The sequence below is a fragment of the Myodes glareolus genome, chromosome 11 (genome assembly GCF_982192425.1).
Source record: "Myodes glareolus chromosome 11, mMyoGla1.1, whole genome shotgun sequence".
Classification (NCBI taxonomy): Eukaryota; Metazoa; Chordata; class Mammalia; order Rodentia; family Cricetidae; genus Myodes; species Myodes glareolus.
In genome coordinates this window covers 24,181,077-24,198,766 of record NC_142036.1, presented here as the reverse complement: position 1 = coordinate 24,198,766, position 17,690 = coordinate 24,181,077, and the positions used below count along the sequence as shown (strand labels likewise).

The window sequence follows — 17,690 nt, the reverse complement described above, 5'->3', positions numbered from 1 at the left end:
ATGATCTCATCTTACTTTAAAGCTTGTGATTGAGTGGTAGTTGATTTTTGTGCTGATGAGAAGTAAGGATCCAGTTTCAGTCTTCTACATGATATCATTTTCCCAGCATCCCTTGTTAAAGAAGTTTTTTTTTTAACGATGTCTGCTTTTGGTATCTTTTTCTAGGATGAAGTGATGAGAGCTGTTTGGGTTAAATTCTGTGTCTTCTTTTCCACTGCTTTTTGTGCTATATTTTTTTGTTACTATGGATCTGTAATGTAGTTTGAAATCTGTGTTGATACTGCCAATATTGCTCTTTTTGCTTAGGATTGTTTTGGCGATTTTCACAGGTCTTTGCGTTTCCATATGAGTTTTAGGGTTTGTTTTTGTTTTTTGTTTTTTTTTTTTAATCTGTGAAAAACATCACTGGACCTTGATGGAGAGTGTATTGAGTTTTGTGTATCACCTTTGATAATATGGTTTCTTTCTTCATGCTTTATAATTTTCTTCGTAGGGAACTGTCACATCATTGGTCAAGTTTATGCCTTTGTTGTGTTACTTTACTTTTTGAAGCCACTGTGGTGAGGACTGTTTAGCAGATCTCTTTTTCCAGGAGTTCTTTGTTGGTGTATAAAGCTACTATGTTTTTAAATGTTGATTTTTTTTTCACCTTGTAACTGATAAAAGTATATAACAGACCTATAAGATTTTTTTTTGTGTGTGTGAACTCTTTGGGGTCTTTCAAGAGAATGGTTATATCAGTAAATAGGTATAATTTAACTCCTTCACCTCCTATTTGTGTCTACTTCTTCCTCTTGCCTGTCACTCTGGTTGTGTTTTTAAGCACTATAGTAAGAGAGAAGATGCAGGACAGTTGCGTCTCATTTCTGGGTTTGCATGAAACAGTTTTTGTTTTTCCCCTCTGTGTAACATTGGCTATAGGTCCGTCATACTTGTCTTTAATTACATTGAGATACCATCCTTCTGTTTCTGTACTCTTCATTGTTTTTAGTCACAAAGGAGTTTTGCTTTTCGTCAGAGAACTTCTGTGACCTAGTGCTGTGGTCCCGCCCTTCTCCCGTCGTGCTCAGGCTAAACCTCCTGTGCTGATGTCTAGGTTCTTGTGTGGTTTGTTTTTTAACCTATCGATAATTGACAAGACTAAACTATAGCTTCATTCTTCTATGGTCAGACAACATAGTTTGTATTATATATTAATTTTGTATGTACATGTTTATGTGTGTGTGGCGTGTGCATGTGTAAATGCTCATGTGTGTACATTGGGTGTACTGGCTGGTTTGTGTGTCAATTTGACACAAACTAGACTCATCAGAGAGAAAGAAGCCTCAGTTGAGGAAATGCCTCCATGAGAGTCAATTGTAAGACATTTTCTCAATTGATTGATCAATGGGGTAGGCCATCCCATGGTAGATGATGCTATTCTTGTGCTGGTGGTCCTGGGTTCTATAAGAAGGCAGGCTGAGCAAGCCAGGGGAAGTTCAGTTTTGGCCTCCAGGTTCCTGGCCTGCTTAAGTTCCTGTCCTGACTTCCTCCAATGAAGGGCTATGATCTGGAAGTGTGAGTCAAATCAACCCTTCCCTCCCCGACTTGCTTTTTGGTCGTAGTTCTTTGTAACAGCTGTAGAAACCCTGACTAAGACACAGGGGCTCTCTAAATAGTCCTGGCTGACCAGGAACTCATCTTGCAGACAGGTTGGCCTCAGATTCAGAGTGATTCACCTGCCTCTACTCTCAAGTGTGGGAATTAAATGTATATGCCCCAATGCCTGGCTCTGCCTTAATTTTGGAGACAAGGTCTTTCATTGAGCTTGAAACTCTGATTTGACTTGACTGACTGATCAACCAGCCCAAGGAGTCCTGCTGTCTCTGTCACCATCTCTGTAACTGCAGGCTGTGTTTGGCTCTTTTCTTTGAGTTCTGGGATCAAATTTAGACCTTTATTCTTGTACTTTATTGGCTGATCCATCTCAATAGTTCAACATCATTTATGTATTTTTAAAATATTTTTTAGGGCTGAACATATAAATATTTCTGTGTACTTAAAACAATTTATACAGTATTCTATGTGAAATAAACCAGATTTATTACCTGTATGGTTTGAACCTTCTATACTGTCTTTGCTTTTTTTTTAACTTAAAAATATTATTTTATTTTGTGTGTATTAGTGTTTTGTTTGCATGTATTCCTGTGTATCACATGCCTACCTGGCTCCTTAAAAAGCCAGAAGAGGGCTTCAGATCCCCTGGAGCTGGAGTTACACACCGTTGTGAGTTGCCAAGGGGGTCCTAGGAATCAAACCCTGGTCCTCTGCAAGGGCAACAAGTGCTTTTAACCACTGAGCCATCTCTCCAGCCTCTCATTAAATTTTGTTTACTTTCTCTGTATCATTAACTAGGAGTGAAGTCCTGAAGTTTTCTTCCTTCCTTCCATCCTTCCTTCCTCCCTCCCTCCCTCCCTCCCTCCCTCCCTCCCTCCCTCCCTCCCTCCCTCCCCCCCCCCCCCTCTCTCTCTTTCTTTCCTATGTTTGTAAATTTGTCTAATTCCTTCTTGTTCTTATCTGTTTGCTATTTATGTTTTGAGATGGTGTTAGGAGGTAGGTATATGAAAATTTAGAATTTGATCTCTTTTAGGTCAATGAAAACTTTTACCAGTTCTTGAAATGCATCTCTTTTTTTTTTATCTTTTGTGATTCTTTTTTTGTTAAAATTTACTTTGTCACAAACTAATATAGCTATGCAGACTTTTGCAAGTGTTTGAATGGTATAACTTCTCCTCCATCTCCATCTTCTAGGGCTGGATTTCAGGTGTGCCACGTCACCCACCTGCCATCTCCATGCATTCTGGTGGCCCCAACTCCAGTCCTCATGCTTGTTTGGCAAGGACTTTAGTTACTGAGCCATCTGCCCAGCCTGGAATTGAATTTTTTAAACAACGTGCTTTTGTTTCCTTTAATACTAATCTACTGGGAATAAGTTTTCTCATTTTGTATTTGTCTGAAAAATGTCATTATCTTGCCTTTACTTATTTGTTTAGCTTTTGAGAGAGGGTCTTGCTCTGCATATCAGACTAGCCTAGAATGTGAGATCCTCTTAAATATGTTTTCTCTATGTATACAATTCTAAGCTGGCAGTCATTTTATTCATACACTTTGGAAGTATCTTATGAACTTTATTTTTGGCTGCTATTTGGATGTACACTATTGGTTATTGCTAATTTAGAGGTAGCAAAGCCTATTGTTTATTTATTGACTACTTGGCTATTTCCTATCCAATCCTGTTATTTCTACTTGCCTCATAGGACTTCTCTAGCTGACACTTGCTGTCTTGTCAGTTTGGGGGATATCAGGTTTTATCCCAGTGTCATTAGGGATAATAGAACTTACAGAAGATGCACTTTGTCTGTATGGCAGGTATGACAACAGGGATCGAGTGGGCTACTGCATCGGTGTTAACCAATGTATGATGCTCTTGTAGTCATCATGAATATAGCACAAACAAACAATAACCACAACAAAACAGGTAGTCATAGCCTGTCTCTTTCAATCAGCACACCCCTCAATAGCCATGGGCAATCCGTGATGTGGTTTTAATAGAGTTCATGTATTCATCTAATTCAGGTGTATATGCAAATTAGATGGAAGAGTATGTACTTTTCCTGTCCGACTTCACTCATCAACACAGTGTTCCTGAGCTTAATCCATATTGTTAAATATATTCTCTTCATTCTCCAAATATCCTATTTTATCAAATTTTTGGTTGTTTTCAACTTGGGGCCAATATACATGAAATATACTATGACCACCTTATGCATTTCAGTGATTTGTGTGGTGGTCAGTGATTGACTTTTTTAATTTAAAGATGTACTATTGCTGCATGTGTGCGTGTTTGATGAGTACATATGAGCTCACATGCCATGGTGTTTGTGTGGAGCTTCATCGAGTCATTTATCTCCTTTTGCCGTTATGTGGGCTTTGGGGATAGAACTCAGTTGCCAGGCTAGCTTGGGAGGCGTTCTCCTGCAGATGCTCCCGCCAGTCCTATCCACTCACCTACTCACTGCTGTCTTCTCTGCTTGCTTCCTGGTCCAGGACCCTCAGAGCAGGCGGTCTGACGCCCAGAAGGGGAAGAATAGACACTGTAGCTTGTTCCTAACTGCAGGGGTATTTCACAACGGGGTCAGCTGTTGGCATCTGCATTTATTGATTGGTTCCAGGAAGTTTTATTTCCAGTTATTTAAAGCCCTTATCTTGAAATTTTATCGTAATGTTCATATAAACTAAAATAAATCAAAACCAGAGAAGATGGATAAAGGTTATGCTTTTATGATTTCATCTTTTAATACTTCCTGGAGCTGAATTTTATCTGTTTCTCTCTCTTTTAAGAAGATTTGTAGAGAATGCTTAGACTATTGATTTTAACATTAAAATGATATCTGTTTATCTATTATAAAGGACCCGTTTCCTCTAAGGTTTACATTTGCCGTATCTGACAGGTTTTGACATTCTGCATTTTTATAAATGTTCTTGTAATTTTTTTGTCACTGTGTGTATACATGTTTTGTTTGCATGGATGCCTGGTATCCACCGAAGCCAAAGGAGGGCAGCAATCCCCTGGGGCTAGAGTTGCAGATGGTTGTGAGCTGCGTGATGTAGGTGCTGGGAATTGAACCTGGGTTCTCTGGAAGGGCAACCTATGAGGCATCTCTCCAGCTCCCATGTCTTGTGTTTTTACTACACTCGTTCAGATTATTTAAAAATTTTATTGCTAGATCTTCTTTGTTTGTGGTGTGGTGTATCGGGAAGTATTATTTAATTTCTGCATCCTTGAGTGATGTATGGGGGAGTATTGTTTCATTTTTACATTTTTCATTTACATTATAGCTATCTTAAAAATTTCACCTTAATTTCATTGTAATTAGTGAATGTTGATTTTCTCATTTAACAATTATTTAATTATGTCAGTTTACTCTTTCTAAGAGAAAAATCAGTGTAACTTTTAAGGTAATGAAATTTTTTTTTTTAAAAAAAATTGGACCTTTCCTGGTATTTGGTAGTTAATAGTTTCTCATGCTTGGAGTGTGGTTGTCCTTGTATTTACTCTGCTTGGGGTGTGTGAGCATTTGGGGTGTGTGAGCATTTGAGGTGTGTGAGCATTTGGGGTGTGTGAGCATTTGGGGTGTGTGAGCATTTGGGGTGTGTGAGCATTTGGGGTGTGTGAGCATTTGGGGTATGTGGTTTTACTCCTCTTGTTGGTATCACAAGAATTTGGATGCCATCCTATCTGGATAGTCTATTCTTTTCTCGCCTGGAGACTCAAAGATATTTAATATTATCTACATACTCAGTATTTTTTTTCTTTTTTCATTTTTTGAGACAAGGTTTATCTGTGTAGCTCTGGCTGTCTTGAAACTCACTTTGTAGACCAGACTGGCTTTAAACTCACAGAGATCCGCCTGCCTCTGCCTCCCCGAGTGATGGGATTAAAGGCATGTGCCACCATTGCCTGACTTGTTTATTTTTTGTTTTGTTTTGTTTTTTGAGAAAAAAAAAATGGAGTGTGGCTGGAGAAATGGTTCAGTTGAGAAAGTGTTCGCTGTATAAGTGTGAGCGTCTGTGTACAGATCCCAGCACTGACATCATATGCTGGGTGCCGTGGTCTATGTCTGTGTCCTCTGTGCCAGGGAACTCCTGTCTCTGTAACAGAAACTCCCTGGAGTGAGGGGGTCAGCTCCAGCTCCAGTGAGGAACCCGATTTCCAAGCATGAGGTGACCAAGGAAGACTCTAAAGTTGACTTCTGGCTTTTACATATGTGCACGTGGGTGTACATTCATCCTCTTCCCCCATGCACAAGCATACACATACAGTCACCCACAGAAACTTGTGAGCACATGTATGGACAGAACAAGCTGCTCTTCAGTGAGAATTCTATTGACTGGTCTTTCAGTTCATCTATCCCTTCTTTCTTCTTGCTGTCTGCAATGTCTTTAAAAGTCTACCCACTGAACTAATGGTTTTATATGTTCTATTTCTTTTAGTACTTTATAGTAGGATTTTCATTTCTCTGTTGTAATTCTCATTTTAACAATCTGTCTATAGTTTTTAACAAGCCTAAAGGAATTATTTTAAAATCTTTACTCTTAACTCTGAATGAGTCTAAGTCTCCGTCTTTTCACCCCCTTCCCCATTATGGGTTACATTTTCTGTGAGGTTTTTGTGTGTGTGTGTGTGTGTGTGTGTGTGTGTGTGTGTGTGTGTGTGTGTGTGTGTGTTCCAGAATATTTCTATTTTGTTTTGTGGTGTTTTTTTGAGACAGGGTTTCCTAGATCCCCGGCAAGCCTGGAACTTGCTGTTCCATGTGGGGGCTGCCCTGATCTCTTGGTTGTTGTTTTGCTGCTTGTCAGGCGTTTGGATTGCTAACCACTAAACTGTGAAGAAAATATCCTCAGCAACCAGGCAGTGGTGCTGCACGCTTTTAACCTCAGCACTCAGGAGGCAGACAGACGGATCTCTGTGAGTTCGAGGCCAGCCTGGTCTGCAAGAGCTGGTTCTAGTTCAGGCTCTAAAACTACAGAGAAACCCTGTCTTGAAAAACCAAACCAACCAACCAAACAAACAAAAAGAATAAAGAAAAAAATATTCTCAGTAGTGGATTATACTTTTTATTTTGTTCTTTAAGTCTGGGCATATTTAAACATTCTTTACACATGAAAAATCTGCTTCGCCGTGAAAGATATATAAATATTTGTTCGTTGTTTTCTGCTATGTAGAATTATGAAGAATTTTAGAGCACTGTGATTTTTGTCTTTTATAGAAATCTCCTTTTTTCTCTTCATTTATTTTTAAAATTTTCATGAGTATTTTGAGGTTGAATATCTTTTCCTCAATGTTTGTCTGTAACATGAAGCACTTTCTTTATTTTTTAACATTTATTTATTACTTTTGTATGTGTGCATACATGTCCATATGCATGAGGCTACTGTGAGATCTGAGTCTTTCCTTCCAGGTGAGTTCTAGGGCTTGACTCAGGTCCCCCTGCTTGGTGGCAAGCACCTCTACCCACTATCCTCACTGGCTCCCAGGGAAGCCCATTCAACATGAAATCTGGGTATTTTTTCAAGACATTCTCCTCTAACGAAGTGTGAATTATTGCCCTTCCTTCCAATTATTTTGGCGTGTTCCTCAGAAATACCAATGATTGTCATGTCAAAATTGTATCTTCTGTAATCTGTAGCAATTATTATCATTAATTGATGTATTTATTTCTCCTCTAGATTCTTAGCTCCTCAGTCTCGCCTACTCTGTAACTTACTACATATTCTAGCCCAGGACCAGCTCTAATAATCTTTGGTGGCGGTGGAACCCAGTTATCCCGACATCCAGAGGCAGGGCCAAGTTCTGCGATACAGCAACAAATATTTTTTCTTTAAGCCAGGATTTCTAATTCTGCCATTTTATTTTTAGTTTGTGTTCATTTTAACCATGCCTTACCTCAATCCATTTCTGTTCCACTCTGTTAGTTTCCCCGGAAGCTATGAATTTCCATGTGTTTTTACTTCTGATTTGGAGAGGTTATGTGCTTCGGCACACACAGATTTCATGTGTTCATTCATAGAGTGGGGATTTTCAGATATGTTTCCCCCAGTCTTTGGCATGCTGCCTTCAAGGCTGCTATATCGTTAGCCTAAACAGGTGTTTTACATTTTGATATATTGAAATTTATCAGTATCTTCTTTTATGGTTCTTGTGTCTCTATGAAGCTTGTAAAGAATTCTTTTTCCTTTCCTCTCTTATAATATTAAGGATCAAATCTAGGGCCTCGTGCGTATCAGATGAAATAGCCATTCTGAACCACACCTACCCTCTATTGCTTTTTTAGGGGTGTGGTCTCACTGAGGCTGGCCTGAACTCACTCTGTGTCTAGACTGTCCTTGGTTCTCCCCTGCCTGAGCCTCCTGAGGTAGCTGAGATTACAGACCTGCGTCAAGAGGCCCATCAGGAAATTCTCCTATGCATCTTGTATTTGATATCTTACTCTTTGATCTGTTTGGAGTAGACTTTTGGAGTACTGTGAGAAGGAATGGTGAATTTCTCCCCATTATTCCAGCTCAAATTGTTGAAAACTGTTATCCTTTTCACATTGAATTGATTTTGATTTTCTTCTTTGGAATGTAATCGACCACATAGTTTTCAGGTCTGTTTCTAAAACTGTATTTCTTTTGTCCTACATCTCTTCTAGTGCCATAACTACATCCTATCACTTCAGCTCTGTAGCATATTTTGAGGGGTTGTAGAGACGGTTTAGCCTGTAAACTGCTTCCCCCATAAGTGTGGGGACCTGAGTTTCAATTACCAGCACCCATGTAAAAAGTGAGGCATAGTGGTGCACACTTGTGGTTTCAGGGTTGGAGAGGCGGTCTGCTTGCCGACCGGTCAGTTTTTCTGAATTGCTGAGCTCCAGGATTAGGGAGAGACCCTGTCTCAAAACATAGGGTGGAGACAAAAAATTGAGGAAGACAGTTGATGTTGGTCTCTAGTCTTCACACACACACACTCATGTATGCGCATGTTCAGACACACATGAAATGGACACATGCATACACCCCACACAATAAAGTATATTTTGAAATCAGGTGATGTCCTTCACATCTTCTTGGATCTTGTCATTTCTGAAAAATAATCTGCTTGATTTTTTAATATGAACTTGGATATTGAATATGTAGGTTAATTTGGGAAGACTGATATTTTTACAGAGTTGGGCCTTTTAACCTACAGACACAGAATAAACCCCCTCACTTAGGTATTTTAAATTTTTCTTTCAGCACCATTTGCTCATTTTTGTATATAGATGTTACAATTATTTTGTTAAAATTATTTGTAATGTTTTATAGCTTTGATTGTTAATGCAAATTATACCAAAACTTAATATTCTATTTGTTTGTTGCTAATATATAGAAACAACTTGATTTTGAAATGCATTTTTTTAACCTGAAACCTTGATAAAGTCACATGCTAGTTTTCCCATCTTACCTGTGAGTTTAAGATTTTTTTTAAAAGAATTATTATGTGCCCTGAAAATAAAGATCCTTTCCCCTTTCTTTTCCTGTGTCTCTGTGCGTGTGTGCTTGTGTATATGGATATGTGCTCACGTGTGTGTGGGTGCATTGTGTGCTCAGAGGCCCCACGTTTTCTTCAGCCTTCCTCAGTTGTTCCTCCCCATTATTCAGTGGTGCAGGGTCTCTACATCAAAGCCAGAGCTCGTTGATATGGCCAGCCTTACTAGCTGCCTTGCCGGAGGAATCCTGTCTCCACTTCCAAGCCTGGGATTACAGACTAGTTCCTATGCCTGCCCCCACCTGCACCCCTACTTATATGAGCTTTGTGGATCAGAACCCCGGTACTTGAATGGCCGGTGCTTTTAACTGTTTAGCCATTTCCACAGGCCTAATAAGATCCTTTGAAGTTCCTTTCTCTCTTTAATTCATCTGCCTTTGTTTCAGTCTCTCCTCCTGCCCATCATTCTTGCTTCCTCCTTTTCTGTCTTTCCTTCTGCACTCTCTTGGACCACACAGTGTTTGGCAGACACACTGAGAATGGGCATTCTTGCTCTTCCCTGCTGTGGGGGAAATATTGAGGTTTTTACCATTAAACATGGCGTTAGGGATAATTTTTCCACAGGTGCTTTTTTTAAACATCAGATAAAGGCGATTCCTGTCTGTTCTTCACTGAGATTGCTAGTGAATGAAGTTCAGTTTGGAATAACTGTTTCCTCTTTCTGCTGAGCTGACAATATAAACTCTTTTTAGGCTCCTAATATGGCAAATTACATTGATTAAATTTGCATTTTTGAACCAACTGTGAATTGCTGGGATAAACTCTATATTGTCATGCTGTATTTTATTACTAATTTTTTGTTAAGCGTTCTTGAAGCTTTCTTTATGAGGAGCATTTATAGTTTTTTAATTGCTGTGTGTCTTGTGGCTCTGTTGACAGAGTAATCCCAGCCTCGCGACATGAGTTGGGAAGGGTCTTAAGCATTTCTCTTCTCTGAGTTTATATAGGAGTTATTCTATGGAATCCTGAATCCCAATTGGAGCCATCTGGACTCAGAGATTTTGTTTTTTGTTCTTCTTCTTAAAGGCGAGAGTTTATGTTATGAATTCAGTTTCTATGACAGTTGTAGGGTTACTTGGAATCGATAATTTTCATTGGGGCATATTTTAAAATTGCACCTTTTGAAGTATATGGACATTTCATCCAATTCATAGGTCAGCTATATCTATAGGTCTGCAGAACTCCCACCTTTCACTTCAGACGTGGGTAACTTATATATCGTCTTGTGATTTTTTTTTTTGTTTTGTTTTTCCTCTTCACCAGGCTGGTTAGAAAGCTTATCAATTTTGTTGATTTTCCCAAAGAACCCGTTTTTGTTTTTTTTAAATTCATTTTCTGCACTGTTTCTCTATTTTCAGCTTTATTAACTTCTGTTTGTGTCTGTATTTCTTTCTCTTTTAATATTACTTTTGATTTTGTATTTTTCCATCTTCATAAAGAAATGGCATAAATGTTTTTAGTCTTTTTGTATTTTTACTGTAAGAACTGAAAGCTACAAGTTCCCCTTTGAATGTTGTTTCACGCAGGTCAGGAACCTGCTATATCCTGGTATTGAATGCTAACATTTCTTGTGGTTGTTAATCCCATGAGTCATATCATGAGTCAGAGGGGAACTTTAATTCACATGTGCGGATACTTAGCGATTTTTCAGACACCCCTGTCTGAAATACACCCCAGTCGTATTCCAGTGTCACCAAAGAGCTTACGAAGCCTGTGTGCTGTAATGCCATCTAAAGTTTTGATTCTAATTGTGCATCTTAGTAAATGTTACTCGTGTAGTTTAAAATAATGTGTATTCAGGGCGATTGTACAGGGAATCCTGTTATTATTTCATTCTTGTGGGAGATTCTTGTTTCATTTGTTCAGTTTTGTTGACTTTCTGTCCGTTCATTTCATCAGTTACTGAATGGAGAAAGATGGTTGGAACTTATAGCAATAATTACCGACACCTTCCTTGGTTCTGTCCATTTAATAAATGTACCTGTGTTCGTGGCTGTTCTGTGCCTTGCTCTCTTGGCCTTTCCATATTTATGGAAAACCGTTCTTTTTCTGCTCATGTTCCTTGTCCTGGGGTCAGCTCGCCTGACATTTATGTAGAGACTCCAGATTCGACGCATGTGTCTTTGCATGGCATAGTTTTCCGTTTGTCCACATTTTTGTGTGTATTTTGAGTGTTTCTCGTATGCATATGATAGAGTTATGCTTTTTGAAAGAATCTCATTTCACAATCTCTGCCTTTTAGATCATTTACATGCCATGTGCCGCTTGTCCAGGTCACTCGCAGTATTACTGCTGAGCGGGTGGGCTCATGTTTGGCCCACTGCTTTATGATAAGACCACTTGTTCTTTACTAACTTCTCAACGTTTTGGCTTAATTTTTCTATATTGGATTAACAGTTTTTACTTATTTAAATTTTTTTCTCTTTAAGGTTTGTGTACCTTTAACTCCATAGTCTGCCTTCAGACGATGATGTACTGATTCACACGCTGAGATAGGAATGAGTTTTTCACTCAGCTCCTGTTCTTTTCCTTCTTTATCTTGAATAGCCAATATTATAGTACATATTTCTGAGGAATATTTTCTTATTAGATATAGCCCCTGGGGGAGGGGCTGCTTGCAGGCTCCTGGGGGAGGGGTCACTTATAGGCTCCTGGGGAAGGGGCTGCTTGCAGGAGCACAGGAATCTTACCATCGACCCCAGGGCTCAGAAACTTTTTCCCTCTACTGCCAACCATTAACTGTGTATAAATCTTCAGTCCTGTGGGTCCCTTCCCTCTCTGTGAGAGGTTGTTGACAGGGTTTGTGCAGCTCTTCCTCCAGCAGGGAAACACAGCTGTTGTGAGTTCAATCCCTGTGGTACCTGGAAGTCAGTGTTCCACACTCCTTCCCCATTTTCTCCAGCTCTTAAATTCTCTGCCCCTGCTTCCATGATGCTCCTTCAGCCTGGTGTGTTTCAGTGTGTCCCATTTCTAGCTGAGCATTCTGTAGTCATCTTTTCCCATCACTTACCCACACCAGTTACCGTCTCTGCATGACTCCTGCCCATTGCAAATAAAAGCGTCTCCAATCAAAGCTGATAGCAGCGCTGACCTGTACACTTAAACACAGTTATTTAGAAGGCGCTTCGCTGGGCACATGGTGTGCTTTTTTAGCAAAACAATGACGACAGTTTCCCCACTAGCACTTAGGACCCTCTCTCCACTCTCCCAGGTGCAGGCTTTTACTGTGTTTATGGTAGCACTGAATCCCCTCCCGTGGAGGGGCTTAAATGCAATCAGGAGGCGTCTGCACTTGTAACAGAGGTTGCACCACTCAAGTCTTGCCTGGCTGGTCAGTATCGCCCGCGAGGCCCTAGACCTGGTAACTGTCCGTAATGATTGTCCCCCCTCACCCCACAGTCTGCATAGCAGCATTGTGAAGGCTACCCAGGAAGCAGGGAAACTTCAGACCAGTTTTAGCTGGACTTCCTTATGTCCCGGTTTGCATTGTTTTTGAGAAAACATCAGCGGTCTTTCTTATCTTTATCCTCCTATAAGTATTGTATCTTTTGTTTTTAATGACTGCTTTTAAAGTTTTTCATCAATTTGATCTTAATGAATTTCAGTGTGTCTTCCTTTGCCGTCTCTTGACAACAACTGTTTGAGCTTTCAGGGTCTGTGGGTTAATAAATTTCATCAAAGTCGAAAAATTACCCAAGTGGAATATCCTAGAACCTGTTCTTAACTCAAAGACATGGGCAACATGGATTTTAAAAAATGAAAGGAATTAGTCCTCCCATTTATCTCTCTCGTCCACAGAGCGGAAGTCATTAGAGCCCTGATAAGGTGTCGTGGCTGCTGCATATGTTGACGTATTTGTACTGCACCATAGCAGCGGATATGCTTTAAATATGACGTTTTTGAAATTAGAGAAAATGGCGCGTACAGCTTTAAAAGCTGCCTAGCACATGTGCCCAGGGGCTTGGCGTGACTACGTTATACGCTGATGACGCAGACGGGCGACTCACGCATGTGCGCAAGGGTTTTAGCTGAGTCGCACGTGGAGGGTCATGCAGGGCCCTTTTTTCTTGAGGGCCAATCCGCACATGACTGCCTTTAGAACCTGGAAGTGCAGCCTTATCCTTGGCTGAATAATTACAGTTTTCTCATAATAGATGGGTTTGGGGAGGGTCAACAGATGCCACTGTATATGCCAGCCCTGCTTTGACCCATGGTGACTGGCGCAGGATGAAGGATTGAAGCTCCGTTCTGAACTCAGCAGGAAGAAGGCTGGAATGGATTAGTTATGTCTTTCGTGAGTTTGGGTGGAGAAGCAGGGCATCTGTCCCGCGTATTTTCAGCAGGTCACAGTCTCAAGGCAGTTGTGAACTTCTTCCCATGGCAGAAGGAAACTTACTGCTACTCTTCACATCTTGCTTCTGTGACACGTTGGAAAGGAATCTGGTTATGTGATACCCACACCCGAGTGAGTCTTCATTTAACTACTCATTTCTTTTCCTCAAAGCGAGCCAATACGAACCTGTGGTTAGAGTGCTGTTTTCTAGTCATTGCTTTGGATGCATTGACCTGCAGTCCCGTAAGATTAGACTGGGGCCGTTCAGAACGGGCCTACTTTGAAGCACACAAACATTTTACCTCATTGGAATGACAGCGTGCTGTTAGGTGCATCAGAGCGCATAGGGCAGTTGCTGACTGGGAGTGCTTCCTGGTCCATCTCAGATCACGTCCTGTTGGCCCTCATTCTTTATAGAGACTGAGTTAAGGACTTGGTACAGGTATCAGCAGACTAGCTGTGGTTCATCTTTCCAGTCTCCATAGGAAGAAGAAGAAGGGGTGGGAACTAGAATGGTGGAGAATTCCTTCTGACCCATTGTGTCATTGCCTGTTTGAAAAGCTGCTGGTGCTAAAAGCTTAGGGTGTTGTGTGTAGTGCTTCGTAGTACTTCGTGAGGTGATCTGGGATCCTAGCGCTGCAGGGTCTAGCCTCAGCCTGCATTTACCTGAACTGTAGCAATATCGGGTGACATAAACTTTTTAAATTTAACTTTTTTTTTTTTTGAGACAGGGTTTCTCTGTACTGGACCTAGCTCTGTATACCAGGGTGGCCTTGAACTTACAGAGATCCTTCTGCTTCTGCTTCCTGAGTGTTGGAATTAAAAGCAAGCACCCCCACTACCTGGCTTTTTTTTTAATGTGTAGCCCAGGTTGACTTTGAACTCATGATCCTCCTGCCTCCACCTCCTTCAGCAAATCCTATCAGTGTGCACCATCACAACCAGAAAATTTAATTTTACGTTTTATGAGACAAGAGCTGAATAATCTGTCATACCTAGCTGCAGAACTGTTGGGGAATCCAGTGAAAATATCCTTGGGAAACTTGAGAACTCATGAATATTATGGGCCTGTGTATTCTACCTGCCGCTGCCTTTCTTTCCCAGGGAAGGTGAATAGAATTGCCCTGTCTTTGCCTGATTTTAACTTATTTTCATAGGTGATTGAATCTGTTGGGACACCATCTGATGATGTTTCTATTTAGGAGAAAGAAAACTAGTGAACTATCCAGTGTGTTTTTTACTGGGGAGTAAATAATTTCAATGAGAGATCTTCACCAGTTCTCTTTTGCTTTCCAGCTTGGAATCCCATCCACTGCCAGCACATCGAATGCCACAATGCAATTAATAAGCCGGCTGTGAAGGTACTGCTTCCCAAGCTTGGGCTGCCACTGCGTTCTAGGCCATTCAGTTAGGAGAGTAAACTGCTGGGCAAACAGAGCAAGTTGCTTGCGTCTCCATAAAACAGCTCTGTGGTCCATCTCAAGCTCTGTATTTGGGCAAGAGGAATGGTAGTGTCTGTGAGTTAGAGCTGTGAATTCACAGTCAAGGGTTGTATAGCATTGAGCTGATTATCAGAAGAATGCTGATGAACACATAGTTCATCTTACCTGGTTTCAGTCTAAGCCAATACATTCAGAACTGCACCCCCTTCCTTATAAGTTATCACTTCAGAGGGTCTGCTATGTGACTATGCAAATTTGAGAGCAGTAAGACAAAAATAGACAAAGTCGTGAAGTTCTTGCTCAAATCACAGATGTGGGCTAGTCGACTGAGAGATGTTTGGGTAACGTGCACACAGTAGGCCACACTAGCGGTGAGGAGATTGTTGCATGAGGCCAATGGGCGATTAGCATAAAACTAAAGACAGAACCAGGTACCCTAACTCTCAGCTTCATTCTTTTCTATATGTATTGTCCAACCCTATTGAAACTGACTTGAAGTTGGAAGCTCCAAGGAGTAATCACATCTTAGCAAACAAAATTGCTTATAGTATTGTATTTGTTGGATGCAGGACATACGGGTGGCTTGACGGGGTTAGGATTTGCATGGGTTAATGTCACACTGTAAGGAGTGGGTGCTGGCTGAAGTTAGGAGCATTTACAGGTGCTTTTGAGAAACTGGTGTTATTGGAGTTTGTTTCCCTGTCTAGGCAGACTGTGTTGGTGCCTAAATAACAGAAAGCCGGCGCTGCCACTGCATAGGGACAAAGCCAGGTAAAATGAGATCCTTTTGTAGTTACTGGATCTCATTGTGTATCATCTGTCACAGGATTTCCTTGTGTCCTTATATTGGATGCTTGCCTTTAATGACAGAAAACTGAATGACTCCAAAGAAAGAGCAGATGAACGTGAGCCACCAACAGGAGCACGGACTTTGCAGTGCATATTTGCTCATGTAACCTCCATTCTGAAGTTAAGATGTGGGACTCAAAGTCTTTTTCTCTGGCATGAGGGTGCTGGAGTGAACACATAGTAGATCACGCGTGGTTCGTGCAGTCAGTAGCTTTCATAGCAGGGAGACCTACACGGTTTTTGTCTTTCCTCCCTGCTTCTTGCCTCTCACAGGTATTTTTTTTCTTGCATTTATGGCAGACTGCATTTTCTAGAGTTCTCTGGCATCCTGGTTAGTAATACTTTCTGGCCATCTAATCACAGAAAGGAGAAATTAGATTTTCTTCTTTGCTAGGCAGGCAGTCCAGCCCATTCATCTGGATTGATCTTACTGTTATGCCAGGAACCCAGTCATGGAGGCCAGGCACCGCCAGCCTGCCTTTGGTATTTTTCTTTATCAAGATGAAATTCACATAGAAATTGTTTAAATTTAAAACTTACCATGTGAAAGGAAACAGTTGGTATTTAGCACATTCAAATGTTTGCAGCCACCACCTTAATCTGCTCTGAAGATATTTTCATTGCGTGCCTTCTTCCTGCCAAATCTCTTTCTCTTTTTAAAAAGTCCCTAGTGTTTCTCTTTCTAGAAAACAACAGTCCGGATAATGCTTCCCATGTGGGGCCATGCTTTGCGCTCTAGCAGGTGCAGCTCAGCGGGGTTTACTCTTTGCACCATGGCTGCTCGGAAGGGCCTACCACCACCACAGAACACACAGGTGCAGGGACTCCAATGCCTGAGTCTTACTGGAAAGGGAAGCGGAGAGATCGTGTAGTCTGACATAGATTCAGTCTATTTAGATACAGGTTCACACTGGAAGTGAAAACCAGCCAGTGATACCCATAAAAATGTAACCATAACCACAGAGTGGATGAGGATGATTCACTGACGTGAGTTATTTGTAATTTTTGTTTATCTGTTTTCCTCAGTCTGTACATTGGGCATAGATTATAAATAATCTTTTATTTTTTTTAGGACAGGGTCTCATTATATGGCCCTGTCTGGCGTAGAACTCACTATGTAGCTCAGGCTAGCCTCATCCCTATGTAGACCAGACTGGCCTCAAACTCCAGGATAATCCCCCTGCCTCTGCTTCTTGAGTGCTGGGATTAAAGGTGTGGTGCCTGCCAGCAAGCAGTCACCTTGTTGTTGCTCTTGTTGGTTGGTTTGTTTGTTTTAATTCAACAGCCAGACAGAAACATGTTAGTAGAACAGAACTGAGCAGACATACTAATTATGTAACCAGCAGGTCAAAAGTCAGGTAGCCAGTCTCTAATGGCTGTCAATCTAATATCCCAGGAAGTTTTCCTTTTGAGTGGAATGAAAAACTTATCTTTGTCTGGCAGACGTTCGAGAAAAGAGCGTGAAATAACAGTGCTCAGGAGCTCTACACGGGGTGCACGGGGAAGCTCAGGAGAAACATGAGTCCTCAGCAAAGCCCTCTCTGCCACAGACACTGCAGTCTAAGGCTTTAATGATTTGTCCCAGGGAATAGCACTTTTTGAAGAGCCGACCGTTGCCATGGGGATGGGGCGAAAACAAGTCAGAACTTAGAGTCTTATGTCACATTCCACTTTCAGTTATTCCTGGTTCCATTTAAAGTTCGCTTTATGAAACTGGCTGAAGCCCAGAGAATTATGTAAGACAGGGTCAGCAAACCTGTGGTGCTAATGTGTCTGCTGCTAATGTGTCTACTGCTTGTTACCGTCAATAAAGTTTTATTGGAATGCAGCTTTGCTCTTCTGCTTACAGAGTGGTTGCTTTTATGCAATACCTGAAGAGTTGAGTGGCTATGACAGAGAGTATATGGCTCACAAAACCTAAAATACTTACTCTTTGATTATTTGTGGAAAGATTGCC

At 41.0% G+C, this 17,690-nt stretch overlaps 1 protein-coding gene across 8 annotated transcripts in view; it reads left to right on the top strand.

The window, feature by feature from the left end:
- The window catches only part of Unc79 (unc-79 subunit of NALCN channel complex), a 246,882-nt gene that overhangs the window by 79,681 nt on the left and 149,511 nt on the right, over positions 1 to 17,690 (top strand). For all 8 annotated transcript variants that reach the window (XM_085697861.2, XM_048449516.3, XM_048449519.3 and 5 more), the window contains exon 8: positions 14,739 to 14,803. In XM_085697861.2, coding sequence (XP_085553987.2) covers positions 14,739 to 14,803 — 65 coding nt within the window. The remainder of the gene's footprint in view (positions 1 to 14,738; positions 14,804 to 17,690) is intronic.